We start from the raw sequence: 19,211 nt of genomic DNA on the forward strand, positions 1-19,211 counted from the left end.
TAACGAAAAATGCTACAATAATCTACGAAATTGCAAATAATGGAAAAATTTATTTTGTTTTGAATTTGTTGGAGTAATTCACATAGGGCAAAAATCACGTGCTCACAAGCCATAGGAAGTCAAGCTAACCAACCATTAGGATCTTCTGCATAAAAGCATCTGAGATAAGTTTCAAGACATTTGTTCACCACTTCTGTTTGGCCATCAGATTGTCGATGGTAAGCTGAGGATATATTGAGTTGCACTCCTTGTAGAGCAAAGATCTCCTGCCAAAAATTGCTCAAGAATACTGTATCTCTGCCACTGGTTATGGCTTCAGAGAAACCATGTAATTTCACAATGTTGTCTAAGAAAGTCTGGGCCACTGTTTGTGCAGTATAAGGGTGTTTTAAGGCAAGGAAGTGAGCATACTTGCTCAATCTGTCTACAACTACCATGATAACTTCATACCCTTTAACCTTTGGTAAACCATCAATAAAATCCATGCTAATTCTTGACCAAATAGTGTCAGGTATGTGTAATGGTGATAATAGACTAGGAGAACCTGCTAGGTCATCCTTGTTCTTTTGACACACATCACAGCCTAGTACATAAGCTTTGACATTTTTTCTGAGGTCCTTCCAATAAAATAGTGTTTGCCATTTTTTGAGAGTAGCTTCCACTCTTGAGTGACCTCCATGTAAGGTGTTATGCCAATGGGAAATGATAGTTTGTCTAATGGATCCCTTGCCTACAACAAATTTACCTTTCCTTCTTCACTGCATATGAGACCAAGTATACTGAGGGTGTTTGGTGGAGTCTGCCTGTAACTCCTCAATTAGCTTCTTCACCTCTGGATCCTGATCCCAGTTGTCAATAATAGACTGCAACATGTCAGAAGTTTGAGGAAAGACTACCATGGCTAATAGTTCAGCACCTGTGATTCTAGAGAGTGTACCAGCCACCTTGTTTTCAGCTCCTTTCTTGTATTCTATGATGTAATCAAAAGGCATGAGTTTAGTTACACACCTCAGTTTAGTATTAGTGCGAATTTTCTGCTTCATCAAAAACTTCAAGGCTCTTTGATCAGTCCTAATAATGAATCTTTGGCCCAATAAGTATTAAGACCACTTTATTACTGCATGTCCAATAGCAAGGAGTTCCCTGTCATAGACATACATAAGAGTTTTCTTGTGAGATAAAGCCTTGCTAATGAAAGCAATGGGGTGACCCTGTTGCATCAGTACCGCTCCAATGTCATACCCACTAGCATCAGTCTCAACCACAAAAGTCTTAGTGAAGTCAGGTAAAGCTAAAACATGAGGTTGAGTTAATGATTTCTTAAGCTCATTAAAAGCCTCAGTAGCTTCTGGTGACCATCTAAAGCCTTATTTCTTTAGGAGATCAGTTAGTGGCCGACTGATTGTCACGACCCAATTTCACTATAAGTCGTGATGGCACCCAACACCATTGTCAGGCAAGCCAACGCGGAAATATTAATAAGTTCTCATTTTACTTTACCGAACAAGTATAACAATTTCTTAATTTGAAGTTAAAACGAGTGATAATTAGAAACGTACCAAAAATAATTATACAATTCTCAAAAGAATAGTCTACTAATGTGTGTGTCAAAACCTGGTGTCACAAGTATGTGGGAATCTAGTAGAATATACAAAAGAGTAAATCTATCCTACTGTCTGAAATAGAGTAGATAACCAAAAGTAAAGAGACAGACTCCATCAAGCTGCTGAACGACATATGAAGGAATCAGCTCATTGTGGAAGTCTCAAACTATGATCAAGAACGCACACCAGACTGGTAGCCAGATGTACCTGCCTCAGATCCTGTACATTTAAGTACAAAAGCATAGTATGAGTACATAAACAATATGTACCCAGTAAGTATCCCGTCTAATCTCGAAGAAGTAGAGACGAGAGGTCGACTTGATACTTACTAGGGTCAAATAATATAATAAAGTTTTATGCTAAGCATGGATGTCACAGATAATATCAGTTTATAGCAAGAAGTGATAACTCATGCCTAGATAGCATCACAGTTAGCCATTTACATTTCAGAGCATTTAACAAAGTAAGTCATGAATAAGATTTCACATAAATATCATGCGCATGCTATGCCGAGGTCGTACAGTCCCGTCCAACAGAAAAGAAACTGTGCACTGCCAGAGGGTCGAATGGCGCGGACCATAGATGCATCTATTTCTACAGAGGTGATCGACCTGATCCACAAATATCAATTATCATCAAGAAGGAGCATAAAGGAGCATTTATATTCAAATAATTCATATAAGTTTTCAAACAAGTGCATACATTCACATAGGTTCATTTCTAAGTTTCTAGCTTATCTTAAGTGATCTCATTAGCATGAAAGGATATAAACATTTACAAATTTAGCATGATACCGGGTCCTAAACTACCCGAACAATTAATATAGTAGTAGCTACGTACGGACTCTCATCACCTAGTGCGTACGTAGCGCCCGCATTTAGTGGCAATTTATTCAATTATTACACATATGGGGACAGTTCCCTCTTACAATGTTAGAAAGGAGACTTACCTCGCTCCAAAGCGTACTTCCAATACCAAGAACGTGCTTAAACCCTCAATTTGGAGCCGAACGATCTAAAACTAATTAAACGAGGTAGGAACTAGTCAATACAAGCTCACAAGTTCGCAGTCTAACTATTAAAGTAATTTTCCAACCCCAAACACAAGTTTCCTAAAATCCGACCCCAGGCCCACGTGCCCGGATTCCAAAATTTTTCGAAGAAAGTTGTTCTTTATAACCTAGGGATCAATAATATATTATTTCTACTTCATTTCATAACATATTTCTTGGTTAAATCTAACTTTTATCAAAACCCCAGGTTTTGCTCTAGCCCCATGATTTTTCCTTTATCTTTGTATGTTAATCTACCCAAGACTCAACTATTAAACTAGAAATAAGTGGGATGAACTTACCTCAAGATGCTAGTTGGAATATCTCTCTTTGGAAGCTCCCAAATCGCCCAAACAATGGTAGAAATGTGTCAAAAATGACACATTCCCTTATTAAATGAAGGCACTGCCTTCAGCAATTTCCGCACCTGCGGTTAGGGGACTGCATTTGCGGTCTCGCTTCTGCAATAGGAGGTCCGCATCTGGGGAATTGGGCCAGGGGGCTGGGACCGCTTCTGCGGCATTGGAGCCGCTCCTATGAAGACGCTTCTACGGAGAAGGAGCCAGATCTGCGGTTCCTGGGCTCCTTCCCTTGGACGCTTCTGCAATGTGTCGACCATATATGCGGTCTCGCACCTGCGGCTGACCAACTGCAGATGCGGTTATGACAGATAGCTGGAGCTTCATCTCCTTGCCATTTTTCCAACTTCACTCGAGCCTCGTCCAATTGATGCTCGGGGCCCCCGAGCCCCGTTCGAACATGCGACAAGTTTGAAATCATAAAATGAACTTACTTGAACTATCGGAACGCCCAAAACTATGCTAAATCTAAGAATCACCCCCTAAAATCAATTGAATCAAATTTATGAACTTTACGTTCTTAAATTCACTTCTAACGCGCCGAAACGTACTTATACTAGTCGGATTGACACCAAATTTTGCGGGCAAGTCTTAAAAGTTATACCTATACCGGGCTCCGGAATCAACATACGGGCCTGATACCAATATGATCAAGCATTATTCAATTTCATTAAATCCTTAGAATTTCAGTTTAACAATTTCTAATAAAAATTCATTACTTGGGTTAGGGGCCTCGAAATTTGATTCCAGGCATATGACCAGGTCCCATATTTTCCTACGGACCCTCCGAGACCGTCAAAACACAAGTCCGGTTCCATTTACTCGAAATGTTGACCAAAGTCAAACTTAGTATTTTAAGAAAATCTTAGGGAATCAAGTGTGCCTATTTCAACCCAAACTCTTCCAAATCCCGAACCAACCATTCTCGCAGGTCATAAATTAGTTAAACCAAGCACGGGAAGTCTTATTTAGGGGAACAGGGTCTGTCGTGCCCCCTTTTTTTCCCTCCGCGGAGAGAGGTCCGGGTTTCGACATTTCATGGGGTGTGATAACTCATTTCCTTTTGGGAAATTGGGTATTTGAAGAGTCGCCACCTAACGGATTACGGTGCATTAGAGCACCTAGAGTGATTAACTCTTGGATTAGTTTGCATTACTAGAGATTAGGGTAAGGGCTCGAAATGACCTCGAGGGAAAGGTATTAGGCACCCCTCTTGGTCCACAACTGTGGGTCCCGACCGAACTTATAGTCACGAATTAGTCCAAATAAGTACTTGAAATAAATAATTACAAATAAGGCATGTTTATATGAGTCAAATAAGACAAAAGTTCTTGACAAGTTGTATAAGACAAAGTCTTACACAAAAAAAGAATTTCGGGAAGGAGGAGTTCTAGGTTGATCAACCTATAACATCATCCCACACAATGTCCGGTAAACACTCCTCAATGAGGGGCTACACGTGACATTAGCATGTAGTCATCATATCCCATATCTACCCTTCCCATCCCCTTAGTGGTCATTCAAAACGAGTGTTGGCCAGCGACCTCTATTGCGTGCTGTTACCCATCCCTTCTTAATGGTCCTGGAGGGATTTAGGACCTCTACCTATAGGTGGTTCTAGACAGACCCCTAAGGTTTTAAAGGTGAAAATACTAAGGCGACATGCAAAACAATTAGGACTTTAGCACATAAGATAAAAGGGAGCAATTAGAGGATCAAAGTTTCCTCCTCAAACAAGGCACATAAACAGCACGACTCAAGCACAAATAAGGGCCTTTTGTTAAACAGTATCCTAAGGCATGATATCTAAGTGAATATACAGAAGCCAGGCAGTTTGCTTTATAAACTCAGAAGTAATGACCCTATCAGTTGCCTACTGATTTTAAAGCTTGTTTAAACTAGAACAACATTAAGCCACAAGAACAGTTTTAGAATTGCAAGTTTTGAAAACACCCTACAGGCTTGCCTATACGCAGAATACTGATGACTATATTTTGTATAGTGAAACAAGGTAGGTTTTGAAACAGACTCTTTAATCCCTAGAGACATGATGTCTAGTAACAAATTAAGGCAGTTTTTAAAAAGAACTCATTTCAGGGAAATATAAACCAGAACTCATTTCAGGGAAATATAAACCACTTAATTAAACTAGTTCAGAAGTGAACTAAAATACAGATTGGGTTGATTTATTTAAACTAGTTTAGATCTATAGACAGAATTCTGGTGTCATTCCCTATAGGCATGATATCTAATTGTTTAACACTGATTTTAGAAGCTTGCAAGCATGAACACATGTAAACACTTGTTATAACATAATTTGGATTGAATTATATCCTATAGGCATGTCATCTACTTGTAAAGCTGATTTTAAGACTTGTAAACATGATTTCTGTTATGTCATCAATTGAGTCCTATAGGCATGGTTTCTACTTATAAAGGCAAATACATCAAATTGTAAAGTCCTATAGGCATGATTTCTACTTATAAAGGCAAACACAATAAATTGTAAAGTCCTATAGGCATGGTTCCTACCCGTATTACCCCATAAACATATAACTACCCACCCTTTCATTAGTTACCCCAATATTCGTTTACAAATTATTACAGACCATATGAATGAATTACATAAGTAAATAAGGGAATAAAAAGTTATTCTATAGGGAGCCTATAGATAGGCCCAGATTTCCAAAGCCTCCAATAGCCTCAAGTGCCTCAATTCCATAGACAATGTCATAGTCTAGGTGCATCAAAGTTCCCTAAGGATCTCAAGGATCCCGGACAGTGCTTACACCTAGACTTGGTAACCAAAATTGAATAAGTGCAATGTGGAAGGGCCAGCCTTAGGACGCCAGAGTTTAGAGGGTTCTCAAGAGGATCCCAATGCAGTACACATACTGGAGAGGGCAGAACTTATTGACTTAGGAGTAAAGTGAAAGTTTGCTTGACACAAGTTGAAAGGTTTTAGTGGGAAAACTGTATTAAAAGGAAGTTTGTTTGAAATAATTTAGTAAAATAATAGAGACAGTTTGAAAATATAGTGGAGTAGTAAACAACAGTCCAAACACAACACCCTTAAGACAGGTTCATACACAGCCAAGGGTCACAGAATCAAAGCAAGTTCAGTAGTCATAAACAGCGGTCAAGGGATTTGGGGATACATAGAACACATGATTGTAAACACATAACAAGCAAAGGTCTTAGGAATTGGTACAAGCATGCTTAGACACAACTGATCAGACATAGTCACAGAACTAGCAATTCTTAAGGGGGTTCAGTATAAGATCCACATGATTCAATCCCAGAACCATACTAGTTAGGAGTGCAGACTACTTAGAGGGGGTAACATGCTCATACATATTCTAAGGAAGAGGAGTTCACAACATGCTAATCATGCAAGCATATTAACTGCAGGTTTCACAACAAAACCATAAGTAAAAGCAAACTAGAAACATGATGAACTGAAGCAATAAAAGAACCATATTGTTTTTGGAACTTGAACTGAAATTAGAACATATCAGTAAAGAAGACAGTAGGCAAGAGTGAAAGAGTAGGAGAGCACAATAGTTAGCCCTTCGCTTGTAGCCAGCTAACTCATAATAGTAGCAAGTAGCACAAAAGAGAGAGAGAGCAGAAAATTTAAGTGTGTGAGAGAGAGCTTTTGAACCAAAGTGTTTGTGTCCTTGTGTTAATGAGTGTGTGTGTATATATAGTAGTTTGAAATTAGATAAAAATATGTAAGTTTCATAGTAGCATAGTAATTATGGAACTTAGAATTAATTAGAGTAAAATCATGACAAGTACTCCTTAAGTTAAGGGAATTAATTCAAACAGTAAGAACAAGTAGCATATAAGGAAAGAAATCAGTGTATGACTAATAAGGAAAGAATCAAATCCAGTAAGTATAGGGTAAACAATTAGGGCTAAGTTCAGAAAAACTCTAATTAAGGAAATAGTTCAGTAAGAATAAAGTACCACAGCAGACAAGGTAGGCGAATCAGTTAATTTGAATAGAAAAGGTAAAACTTGAGGGTTTAAAGGAAGGTCTTTCAATCAAACCCCAAAAATAGGGAACCCCGAATCAATCAAAGAAGGAGTCATGATTCAATATTCAACATATAAATAGAGTAATATAGGAATAACCAATCATAGCAAACATGCAGGTTAAACAGTATCGATAGAAAGAGGCAAGTCTGGACAATCAAGATGAATATAATCACATAGAGGTGATATAAGTTAGGCATAAGAAACTCAGTAGAAACACATTCGAAGTGAAATAGTCATAGAAACTCAAACAAGAGCAAGATAGTCACAAAATCAAACGAAAAACCCTAGAAAATTAGGGCTTTCAACATAGGCAAGTTGAAGAGGTAGTAAACTCACAGAATCAGTCGAAGTATGCGAAAAATAGAAGTTTAAACATAAAAAATCAGTTTAAATAAAGTTTCAGAAGAAGTTCCGAAAACCCTAATTTTAGAAGAAGATAAAAACTCTTGAAATCACATGGTTCTTGTAAAGATTTACAAGGATAGTGTAAAACATCAAAAAAGCAAACTCAAATCGTTTTAAAATCGTACAGATCTAGGAGATGTAGGCAGAAATTAGGGTTTCAAAAGAAACCCAAATAGAGATGAAAGAACCTGTCTAGAATCCCAAGGATCGTAATAAATACAACACGATTTTGCTCGAAATCACACTGAAGTAGCCAAGAACAGACTAGTGACGAACCCTAGAAGCAAGTCGGCGTGGCCCTGGGCCCTTAAAGACCTTAGAGAAGGCAAGCAGGCAATAGAGGAGCCATTGGAGGCTTAGGAGTTGAAAGGAGATCACCAGAGAAGATCAGAGAAGAAGGTTGGCGGCTGAAGGAGCTAGGGTTAGGTTGAGTGGTTGAGAGAGGAGAGGAGATGAGAGAATACAGATGTGGCGGTCTCTGAATAATGAACTAGGGTTAGGGGTCGTTTGGAATTAAAAATGGTAAGGGCTAATACGGGTCGTTGATCTCTTAGATCAACCGCCATGATTCAATTGATACTGGTTCGGGTAGGCGGGTTTAGGGTTTGGGTCGGGTAGTTTAGTATGAAATTGGGCTGGGGATGGGTTTAATTTGGGCTAAAATTGAAATGCAAATCTAGCTATATTTTAAATAGCCAATTTTTCCCTATATAATTTACAATAAATAATAGATAATTTCTGAAAAATAATTTTGTATACTAAAATGATTTAAAATATATATTTAACATTTTAAAAATATATAAGGTCAATTTTATGCATATAAACGTAATTATACATTAATAAGGCTAATGTTGCAATTATATGCAATTTAGCTTTAAAAATACAGAATGCAATTATTAAAATGCATAAAAATATTTTAACCATATTTTGGCATAAACATAGAAATTAAATGACTAAATCACCCCAAAAATAATTTGAGGGATAATTATTGGGGATTTTATGAGTAAAAGGGAAGGAAATAAATCAATTTAAATCCTTAAAATTATGGGAAAAATTATAAAAACCTTGTGCATGCTTATATATATATATATGTATCTGCTATTGTAAAGGTATTTATTCATATAAAAAATATAGGAAAAAATTGAGTATCAACAGGGTCTTAAAAAGCAACACGACTAGTCAGGTCGTTACACTGATGATGCCAAAACTTCTAATGAACCTTCTGTAATAGCCTGATAATCCCAATAACCCTCTCAAATGTTTAAGGGTAGTAGGAATGGGCCAATTCTGTATAGACATGATCTTCTGAGGGTCTGTAGAGACACATTCAGCAGTAATGAAATGCCCAAGGTATTCAATCCTTTGAACTCCAAAAAAACACTTGCTTATCTTAGCAAATAACTGTTGCCTCCTCATTTCTTCAAATACCAGTTGTAAGTGTTGTAGATGATCTTGTATACACTTGCGGTATATCAAGATATCATCAAAGAAAACCAGAACAAACTTCCTCAAAAACTGATAGAATACAGAATTCATAAAATCTTGGAAGGTAGCTGGTGCATTAGATAAGCCAAAGGGCATAACAAGGTACTCATAATGACTTGAATGAGTCCTAAAAGTTTTCTTAGGAATGTCATCAACAACCATTCTTAGCTAATGATAGCCTGATCTGAGATTTATCTTAGAAAAAACCGCCGAACCTCCCAATTCATCCAACAGATCTTCTACAATAGGAATTAGGAATTTGTTCTTGATAGTCTGTTTGTATAGATCCCTGTAGTCTACATACAACCTCTAAGTACCATCTTTCTTTCCTACCAAAATTATAGGAGAAGCAAAGGGACTGCTACTAGGCTGAATTATGCCTTGATCCAACATTTGTTTCACCAGACCTTCAATAATATCCATCTTTACTGCAGGATATCTGTAAGGTCTTTTGTTTATATGTTCTATTCCATTTTGAAGGATAATCTGGTGATCAAATATCCCCTAGATGGTGGTAATACAGTAGGTTTAACAAACAAATCCTTATACTTTTCTAGCAATGCTGTCAAATCAGGATTATTGCTACAATTTCAATACTAGTCTCCAAAGAATACCACTGCATACTTATATCTTCTACACATGGAATAACCTGAATCATTGCAAGTTGAGGCTGATTACCTGACAACTTAGCTATCTTTCCAGCATTGACAGACTTGATTTGATTCTCCGCACCTCTGAGCACATGCTTTATTTTCTTGTAGAAGAACTCCATAGTAAGCTTCTTGAAATTCATCTTGATATCTCCAAGAGTAACCAGCCATTCTATACCTAATACCACATCATAGTTTGCCAGAGGTAATAACATGAAGTTGGCTTCAAACTCAGCACCCTGCAATAGCCAAGACAATCTGCAAACCTTATCTACCTTCATGCCACTACCATTTGCAGCAGCCACTATCTGAGAGCAGGTAGTTGTTGCAGGACACCTTAGCTGTTTTACTAAACCAGAATTGATGAAGTTGTGTGTACTCCCGGTATCTATAAGAATGAGCAGAGGTTTCTTGGCATTATAGCCAGTAGCTCTCAAGCATTTGAACCCCATAGATCCATTCAATACATGAACTGAGATCTCCATATGTTCTGTTTGTTCAGCCAATTCCACTATCTGTTCTGAATCCTCAAAACTCTCAGCATCTTCAGAGTACTTAAGACTCTGCAATTCTTCAACTTCTAATGCATAAACCTGCTTAAGGTTCTTGCATTTGTGACCTGGTACATATTTCTCATTGCAGAAATAACACAATTCTTTGGCCCCTTTTTAATTGGCTTCTTTAACACTTAGCCTTCTTCTGTTGAATCCTCTACTATAGTTTGGTTGTGGATGCTTCTTGGGAGCAGGTAAGGCCAGTAATGGCTTGTTCTGGAATCTTTGATCCACATTCCTTTTAAAATTGGTAGTTTGAGCTGAAAGTAATGATATTCTTTGCACGATCTCCTTTGACTGAGCATCTATATAGGCTTCTTGCATCCTGGTTGCCTTGAGTACTTGAGCAAGTGATCTGGGATTAGTCATTTTCACAACTATGTTAAGCTGCTCTTTCAGTCCTCCTACGAAACAACTGATTGCATTTTCCTGTGATAAGTTCACCCTTGTAAGACTCCTTTCAAAAGCTGTCTTATATTCCTTCACATTACCAGTTTGAACAATCTTTTTCAATTCCTCCATATGATCATCATAATTCTCCCCAAATTTTTTAGTAAGAGCCAGAGCATACTCGGTCCACGTAGGTGGTTCAGTGTAACTCTTATACTTCATAAAGGCCTGATGCCACTCCATAGCTTCACTTTCTAAATGCAGAGAAGCCACCATAACTCTTTCCTGAGCTGGTACTCGATCGATTTGAAAGAACTGTTCCGCCTTGAACAACCATGATCTCAAATTATTTCCAAAAATCTAGGAAATGAAATCTGAGTATATTTGAAATACTGCCTACCATCTGTTTGATTTCCTTCCTCCTCAACATGATACTTCTCAGATGAATCCTTGCTGTTAGATCTAGATTTAGATCCACTAGGGCCAATTGCTTCATCTTCATTCCTTTTCGTAGAGTTCAACATTTGTTCTTTCAATTCATCTACTGCCTGATCCAAGCCCTTCAAGTGAGCAACTTCACCAGCTAAAGAGCCTACTGTTGAAATCAACTGCTGCATCAATTCTCTGTGATCACCCAGTTCTACCACTGAATTTTCAACAGATTTACTACCCTTCATCATTTTTTATATCCGAGAATCAACTGCTCTGATACCAATGTTATTCAAAATGCAGGGATTAAGAGTCATTCGAGGTTTGAATATAGCCACTAGGAGCTGAAACAGAGAAAGCTCGAAGCTCGGCTATAGTAATGAAGAAGAAAGAGAGTGTTGTAGAAAGAATTGTAAAGAGAGAGTGTTGTAGAAAGAACTGTAATTCTTATTATGATTTCTAAAATGTAATACAATCCCAATATATAATGAATTAAGCTGTGACGAGAGATTCTCTTTTAACAACTTCTCAAGTAACTCTAACTAACTTTTGGCTCCTAACTAACTTACAGAGTTGATCACTAACTATCCTAACTGTCACTCTTCTTTATTTAAACCAGCTCACTTATAGTAATTGCATCACTAATTACAATTTGTATAACATGATTCCTCCGCCCCTATTGTCCGTGCCGCAGTAATTTAATATTCCTCCATTTTCTTTGACACCCCTGCCACTCTTGGTTAGCCCCCTTCTACTTCATCCATTTATCTATTTTCTTGCATAGTATATTGCTATGTCATTTGTGTTGACGGAAGATCTTGGGGTTAGATAATCTTGACAACAAGGTGTTTGTTGTAAGTACTCTTAGACAGTAAGCAGATTCAATTCAGTTAAATTGTTGAAATTACTTGTAGTCCATCCTTCGATTGATCACTATTTCTGTCAAAGTGTATGTGTTCTTGAAAGATAAGAGATTATTGCATTGCTAGGGGTTAGGGCTGTTAACAATTTCTTTTTCTTCCCCTTTTTCTATGAGCATTTTCAATTTTTTTGCTTTCTTTTGTATTTTCTAATGATGCAGTTCGAACCTTATTGGTGAATACAGCTGCTTAGATAAGTCTTGTTGCTTTTGAACTACTATAAGTTTTTTGAGTGTTTTGGATATGAAGGTCTGTCTTTTTCTTTTTCAAACAAACCATAAAAAGAACTATAAGAAGTTCTTCTCTTTGAGATAGCCAATGAATTCAGCCTCTAAGGCGTTGGTCATAATGTAGGCGAGACTGGAGAGGACCGATCTAATTGGATAGCAAGGATCAAGATAATTTGTGATATTATGGTTTAGATTGTGATTTCTTAGCAATTGGATTATTTTAAAATGACATTTTGATAATTTTTTATGCTTAAAATGTGCAACTTTTTTCTAAACCAAAAACCTTGAGATCAATGAAGAGAAAAATGATTTGTCTTTGGGTTGAGACGGTGTCACTTTGATTTATTTTCTTCCGTCTTAAGTAGTTGGATATTATCATTAAAGGTTGTGGCGGGATAAATAGAATTTATGCATAGTTAATCAGAGATCTCGAATTTAAGTCCTAGAATATAAAATCTTGGTAGAGGCACTTTCTCCTTGAATGAGCCTTACGCAATATGAATCCAAATTAATCGGATTTCAATGCAGGTATCAAATATCGGATGAGAAACCTAAAAATAAAAGATCCTCTAAAAGAGTAGTTGGATACTCAATATGCCCAAGTCTAACGGACTTTGAGAGGCTGGGCTATATCATAGGATGTGACAAAGGCATTGGTTTAGTGAGAAAGGCAGTATATCATAGGATGTGAAGTAGGCGTACTTCACGAGTTTGAATCCTCACAGGTACTAAAGCGCACTTAAAGCGGGTCTTAGTTAAGAATGCCACAAATGAAGAAAAAAATGTAGTTACACATATAATGCAAGAAAATAAGCTATATATTTAGACAATTATTATATAGACAAAATATTGAGCAGAGAAAACTACATGAACTAAAGAAAAACCTTGTGCATCAAGTTCATTTTTTTAATTTCTCATTTAGATGCAGATGTATGGTTGTACAGTAAGTTTTATCAAGTAGTTTTTTCTAATTTCTTATTCCTAGTAAGTAGAAAATTCATTCATAGCACTTCCTTAAATTGCTTCGCCAACTATATTTGTTGTTTAGTACTGTCATCCTTTAGCTTGAGCGAAGACAAAGGCAGACATCTCTTTTTTGGAGTTTTCTGCTTCATGAGCTGGAGTTTTGGACTCCTCAAGATCGATCACATGACGATGGGCGCAATGCCTTGACACCTCAGTGCAGGGCACTGAAGTACCTTCTAATAAGACGAGGCATCCAACTTGCATGCACTTTTAAGCAAAGGCTTTAATAACATGCACACTAACATCGGGACCGTCTCATTCCCCTCCTAAAACCTAAATTCCTTTCCACTGCCAAATTGCTGGTACAGAATAACATACAGTTGAACCAAAAAGAATTTCAGAATACATCTTTAACCAAATGAAGGATAAGGTTTAATATGTGTTTTAGTTTATGGTCTTCAATCTTCGTTCTGACCTTTTCCAATTCATCTTCACCATTATCCATTCACCTGTATGCACCAACAGAATGACATATCAGAAATGATGCTATCATCTCTGTGAATGATAAAAATGGAATATCGCAACGTTGAAAACATCATGGAATTGATCCCCTGGAAAAAAGAAGAAGAGGAATTGTATGTAAGGAAGAGCACTTGGCACCATGATCTTCCCTTCTTAGTGGATGATACTGCAGGTAAGAGCAACTGAAAGTTTTCCTTCTGATAAAGTGATGGTAGATACGGCATCTATTCAATTAAGGCAAGGGATCACAAAGGCCATGAGAACCTATTCAGCAACTTGCTTATAAATCGTTTTAATACATAGAATATCTTTTACTTCCAAAGCATGCATGTCTTCAATATCTGGTAAAATTCTCCCCTGCTGTCTCAGCTCCTTGCATCTGTATGCCACTTAATCATTGGACACACTAGCCGCAAAAAAGGTCGTAGGAAACTTGGATGAGATCTGACAGTGTTTTTCTCACCTTCAATATGGGGAAGGAAAGAAGAATGGAGCAAGGAGTTCAAAACTTTAGTTTTAGGATTTGAAGATTTCCATTGTGTCGTATTAAATGTGTGTCCTTAATCAAAGAAAAGAGCTTCTGATTTGGGTGCTCATGTCATATTTCTTTCAAAGTTTTCCGGTTAATGGTGCTTTACTTTGATTTTCTCCTTCAAAAGTTCAATTATATTCAACTATTTTTTGCTTTACCATGTGGTTCTCTTGATTTAGGATCAAATATACCTAATTGGTTATGAGTAGAGTCTTTGACTTATCCATTATAATGCAAGGTTGAATTACATATTATTTAATAGTTGCTATCAGGGAAAAGTATGACAGTTCAAAGTTAGAATGTTGTTAGGAGTGTGCCTATCCTCAATCAATCATGTCTTGGTCAGTCAAGTCAAATTATAAATTTTTGCCTTCTTCACTCTCTGTATTTTGCACATGAAAAGCAAAGGTTTTGTTCTAGTGCATGGAACAGAAAGGAGGCAAAGACATCTAGTTTTTTCCTGAAATTCTGTTTGGTGCCTTCTGCATTTAGGGAGCTAGTATTTCATCTAGAAGTTTTCTGGTTTTGTTGAAACTCTTGAAGTGGGGTAGTTATTGCTTAACATTTTTGCAGATAAGGCAGAGATGCTGCTCTTTCACGCGGCTGGTCATGATGCTCAGCTGGTGGTGTTTCCTGAAGCATTTATCGGTGGTTATCCACGTGGATCAACTTTTGGTGTCTCAATTGGGAATCAAACAAACAAGGGGAAGGAAGATTTTCGAAAATATCATGCTTCTGCGATTGATGTGCCATGTCAGAAACTCTTTGATTTCCTGACCAATTAACTCTCTACCATGAAATAAGCACCATTAAATTTTTCACTCGTGGTGATTTCTGTATTTCAAATTCAAACGAATATATCTAACTGGAGTACTTACAAAGGAATTCACATATACAAGAAGATGATACAGTCATTTCGCGACACATTCCTAGGATTTTAAGTTATAAATTATCTTTTAATAGTATAACTTATTTCCATTTTCTAGTTAATTGTGGTTAGAGGAAAATTGAAGGGGAGCCTTGGAGCAACGCTAAAGTTGTCTTTGTGTGACCTATAGGTCACGGGTTCGAGCCGCGGAAGCAGCCACTAATATTTGCATTAGGGTAGGCTCTCTACATCACATCCCTTTTGGTGTAGCCCTTCCTCATATCCTGCATAAATGTGGTGGATGCCTTGTGCACCCGACTGCCCTTTGTGGTTAGAGGAAAATTGTAAGTATTCATTCAATATTAAGATTCAGCACCAGGAGAAAGGACCTTAGCTAGTAAATTCAGATCACAGAAGTCAAAAATTGTTTATTTGGGATAAAGAGAATCAACAAACATGTTATGAAATTTAAATTCTCATTCTTGGCTTCTTGGCTAATATAGCTCATCGTAAAAAAATTCTATGTCCTTTACATTTCACTAAACATATGTGTACTTTTTTTTTGTCTGTGTCCCTGCAAAAGCTTCCCATCCTTCCTCTCTTATCTCCCCCTCAGTCCCTCTGTCTTTCTCTCTTACATCTATTTGTTGCAGGTGAGGTTGATCGTCTGGCAGCAGCTGCTGGAAAATACAAGGTGTACGTGGTGATAGGTGTTATTGAGAGAGACGGACATACACTATATAGCACAGTTCTTTTCTTCAACTCTCAAGGTTGCTACCTTGGGAAGCATCAGAAGATAATGCCAACGGGATTGGAGTGAGTTATGTGGGGTTTTTGGGATGGATCAACAATTCCAGTTTATGACACTCCACTTGGAAAAATAGGTGCTGCAATACGTTGGGAGAACAGAATGCCACCTCTAAGGACCGCGATGTGTGCTAAAGGTCTGACATTTGCTGCTAATCTCTTAGGTTCTTCTGTTACTATAACTTCGAGTATCATAGCATTTAGGGACACTTTGAATTGGGAATAAGCTATCCTTTCTCTGTGTTGCCTTTAAGTTCCTTGCACTTGGTGATCAAATTTATCTAAGAAAGCGGTTGCTTCATTTGGTGCTATTAAAGTAATGAACCCGTATGGCTTCGAAGTTCTGGTGTAATCAGATATCGATGCAGCTTCTTGTAATAGAGTTCTGGCATAAATTTTCATCCATAATTCACTGTGCTTATTCATGCTGCAGTAATTTCTGATTATAATGTCTTCAAACTTATGAATTACTGGATACATTATAGGGGAATTCTGCAAGACCTATTGTAGGGCTGTAAAGCAATTCTATTCTAATCTTATGCTTTGGCTCATGAAGCTGAATTTCAATCTCTGTCCACAGGTAGAATGATACATCATAACTTTTGTAGATATGCCTTCTGGAACGATTGTCCTCATTTAATGACCTGTTTTGAGCCCCTTGGGCTTCGGTTCAATGGAAAAGGTAGTACAGTGTGGTAGGTACACGTCACGAGTTTGGAACCTAGTTGTTGCACCAAGTTTGGTATTTAAATGAAGGGTAGAGGAATGGACCCATTATCCTAAGAGTTTCCAAGCTGAAATAGTGGATATTCTCGGTCATAAAAATATGGCCTTTTTTTATTCAACTTGAGTACGAATAGAAAATTTGTTTAATAATGTAACTACGAGATGTATTCATCCACTAATCTTGACCTTTTCAGGAAAGAGAGGGGGGGGGGGAAGGGGGAAGGGGGAAGTTGTATTTTAAAATAGCATTACTGGGAATGTGATTTTTGGAAGGGGGAAGTTGTATTTTAAAATATCACTGTTGTATAACACTTGTTTGAGAAAAGAATTTTACATGAGATGTCCCAGAAAAGCTAGTGAATTTTCATATAGGAATCGTTGTGGTGATTTTAAGAACAATATCAGGTTAAAATTGGGCAATGATAGGAGGATTAAGTTGTGGACTGACAAGTGGTCAGATGAAGGGTTGCTGAAAGATCAGTTCCCAAATCTGTTTACTGTGGTTTTAAATAAAGACCATCTAATTGGTTATTGTTTCTCCAGATTTGGATGAGGTGTTAAGTTTACAAGGAACTTTAATGATTGGGAACTTGAAAAGTAGGTCTCCTTTTGCAGAAGCTACAGTCAGCTGAAGGGAAAAAAGAGCTTGTTTCTTTTGTAAAACATAGATGTATACAAAATCTGTATTTCTGGCGTTAGGAAATTTTGTAATCAACTTGACAGAAATTATGGACTTGTTAGACTCTCTTGATATGTCTCTTGAAATTTTGTACTTTCTAGAGTACCCTCTTGGTACGTTTTATTCATAAATTACTTCATTTCTTGAAATGAATATGCTCCTAATTGAACTTCCACAGAATTTCTAAGCTCTTTTGTGTTGACAGGCATTGAAATATATTGTGCACCGACAGCTGATGATAGGGATGTGGGGCTGGCATCTATGACGCACATTGCATTGGAGGGTGGTTGCTTTGTTTTATCGGCCCATCAGTGTTGTCGGAGGAAAGATTATCCACCTGCACCAGAATATGTTTTTTCCGGCACAGAAGAAGATCTTACACCAGATTCCATTGTTTGTGATGGTGGTAGTGTAATTATATTGCCATCAGGGGTTGTGCTGCCCGGACCACTCAATGGAATGGAGGGATTTGTCTTTGCTAATCTAGGTACGTTACTGAGCTGTCTTATTTTGCATTCTCTAATTGAAATTAATTATGTGCCACGCATGGAATTGTCACACATCAGCTGTTGAAAAATGATTTGCTCAACTCCTTTGTTAAAGTAGAAAAAAGGAAAACAAAAAAGAAGTCTTCTCGTCCTGAAAAAAAAGAAAAGTGAAGAATGAAAACAGGATTGGTGCTTGTTTTACTTGTCACCAAGCCTATGCCAACTTACTTCTCCACGTAGCATGTATGTGCTTCTCACGAATTGCTCTGCTTAATAACATTGGTTATGGATGAAATGTTTCTTCATTGTGAGACTATGAGGTAAATGTATCTTAGATATACATGTGTATGCCCCTGTATGCATATTGGTTATGCCCCGGCACATTGTTTCTTGTTGTGCATTTAGATCTCTGAGCTCTTGCAACACTATCTTTATGATGATCACTCTAATTAATCCGGTCAATTTGACTATTTTGTGGTCTCTAAAGCTTGGTCTACGTCAGACAGGATGTGTAGTCTGCATTTGCTCCTCTTGCTATGTATATTTACTCGGATAACCAAGTGCAGATGACTGCAATTATACTCTGGTTTCCATATTCAATACGATAAATGAAAATAAAAGAATTTCATTTGCCTTGACCATACCTGTATTGAACAGGCGTGACATGTTTGTTTATACTTTGTATGGATTCTTTAAAGCACACTAAAAATTACCAAACTGCATGTACCTGTACAGATTACTTTTACACACCTGTATCTATGTGTATCCGTAGCTGAATTCATTCAACACGACTCACGCGTGATTGACTTGCATTATCTCCAGACTTGAAGTTGTTAGCTTGACCGTGAGGGATCAGCCGGTGAACCCTATTAGTTTCACTTCTAGACCTAGTTAGGCAGATAGGTCTTCCAAATAACAAGGGTCAAATCTCTGTGTAAGGTGAAAGATTGCTGAAGGTTGTATACTAGTCCTTTATTTTGTATGCCATGTACATTTCTTAAGACTTACCTATTGGCTAACAAATTAGTAAATACGTGAAACATGTTGATATTCAATTTTGGTCCAATCCAGCTTGTTGTCTGTCTTGCTCTTGATTCCTGATTCATTTGCTGGTTTCTGGAAATCTTATAGTTACTCTTCTGTACATTCATATAGCTTACAGTTAATGTATAGCTTGAATTAATTTTGAAATTAATCATATCTTATGATAACAAAATGTTACTTTAAACAATTTCAGTACTTTAAACTCATCAGACTCCCAATACCTTTTGGGATTGTCTGCACGAGACCAAAAAAATAATAATATCCGTGGATTGAAATTATACTTTTCTCTCAATTTTCTTTCTAGTGAGCCTAAGTGACTACAATTTTAAGTCCACGGAGTACAGCTATAGCATCAATCTCGTGAAAACAATTATTTACTGTATCACTTGTTTCTTGTTGAGATTGGTGGATGGGTGTAGAGTGGGAAGAAAACTAAAAGACTCAAATAGGAGCAAATG

The 19,211-nt window shown here is 37.3% G+C and overlaps 1 protein-coding gene and 1 pseudogene across 1 annotated transcript; one reads left to right on the forward strand and one right to left on the reverse strand.

Annotated features, from left to right (window-relative positions):
- Positions 1 to 755: 755 nt before the first annotated feature.
- Positions 756 to 10,818, reverse strand: LOC142172652 (uncharacterized). Its single transcript, XM_075236317.1, has 6 exons — positions 10,314 to 10,818; positions 9,598 to 10,217; positions 9,266 to 9,452; positions 1,812 to 1,823; positions 1,119 to 1,291; positions 756 to 1,034 (listed from the first exon to the last, which is right to left on the reverse strand). The coding sequence occupies exons 1-6, from the start codon at positions 10,816 to 10,818 to the stop codon at positions 756 to 758; spliced, it is 1,776 nt and encodes a 591-aa protein (XP_075092418.1).
- Positions 10,819 to 11,831: 1,013 nt separating this feature from the next.
- On the forward strand, positions 11,832 to 18,757 carry LOC107832014 (bifunctional nitrilase/nitrile hydratase NIT4A-like; annotated as a pseudogene).
- The last annotated feature ends 454 nt before the right edge of the window (positions 18,758 to 19,211 follow it).

The sequence above is a fragment of the Nicotiana tabacum genome, chromosome 18 (genome assembly GCF_000715075.1).
Source record: "Nicotiana tabacum cultivar K326 chromosome 18, ASM71507v2, whole genome shotgun sequence".
Classification (NCBI taxonomy): Eukaryota; Viridiplantae; Streptophyta; class Magnoliopsida; order Solanales; family Solanaceae; genus Nicotiana; species Nicotiana tabacum.

Coding starts and splice junctions, on each gene's coding strand:
- LOC142172652 (XM_075236317.1), bottom strand. CDS start 10,818: ATGGTGGCTTCTCTGCATTTAGAAAGTGAAGCTATGGAGTGGCATCAG. Junction 10,218..10,313: donor GCATCCACAACCAAACTATA/GTAGAGGATTCA, acceptor AATATGTACCAG/GTCACAAATGCAAGAACCTT. Junction 1,035..1,118: donor TCCTTGCTATTGGACATGCA/GTAATAAAGTGG, acceptor TTGATGAAGCAG/AAAATTCGCACTAATACTAA.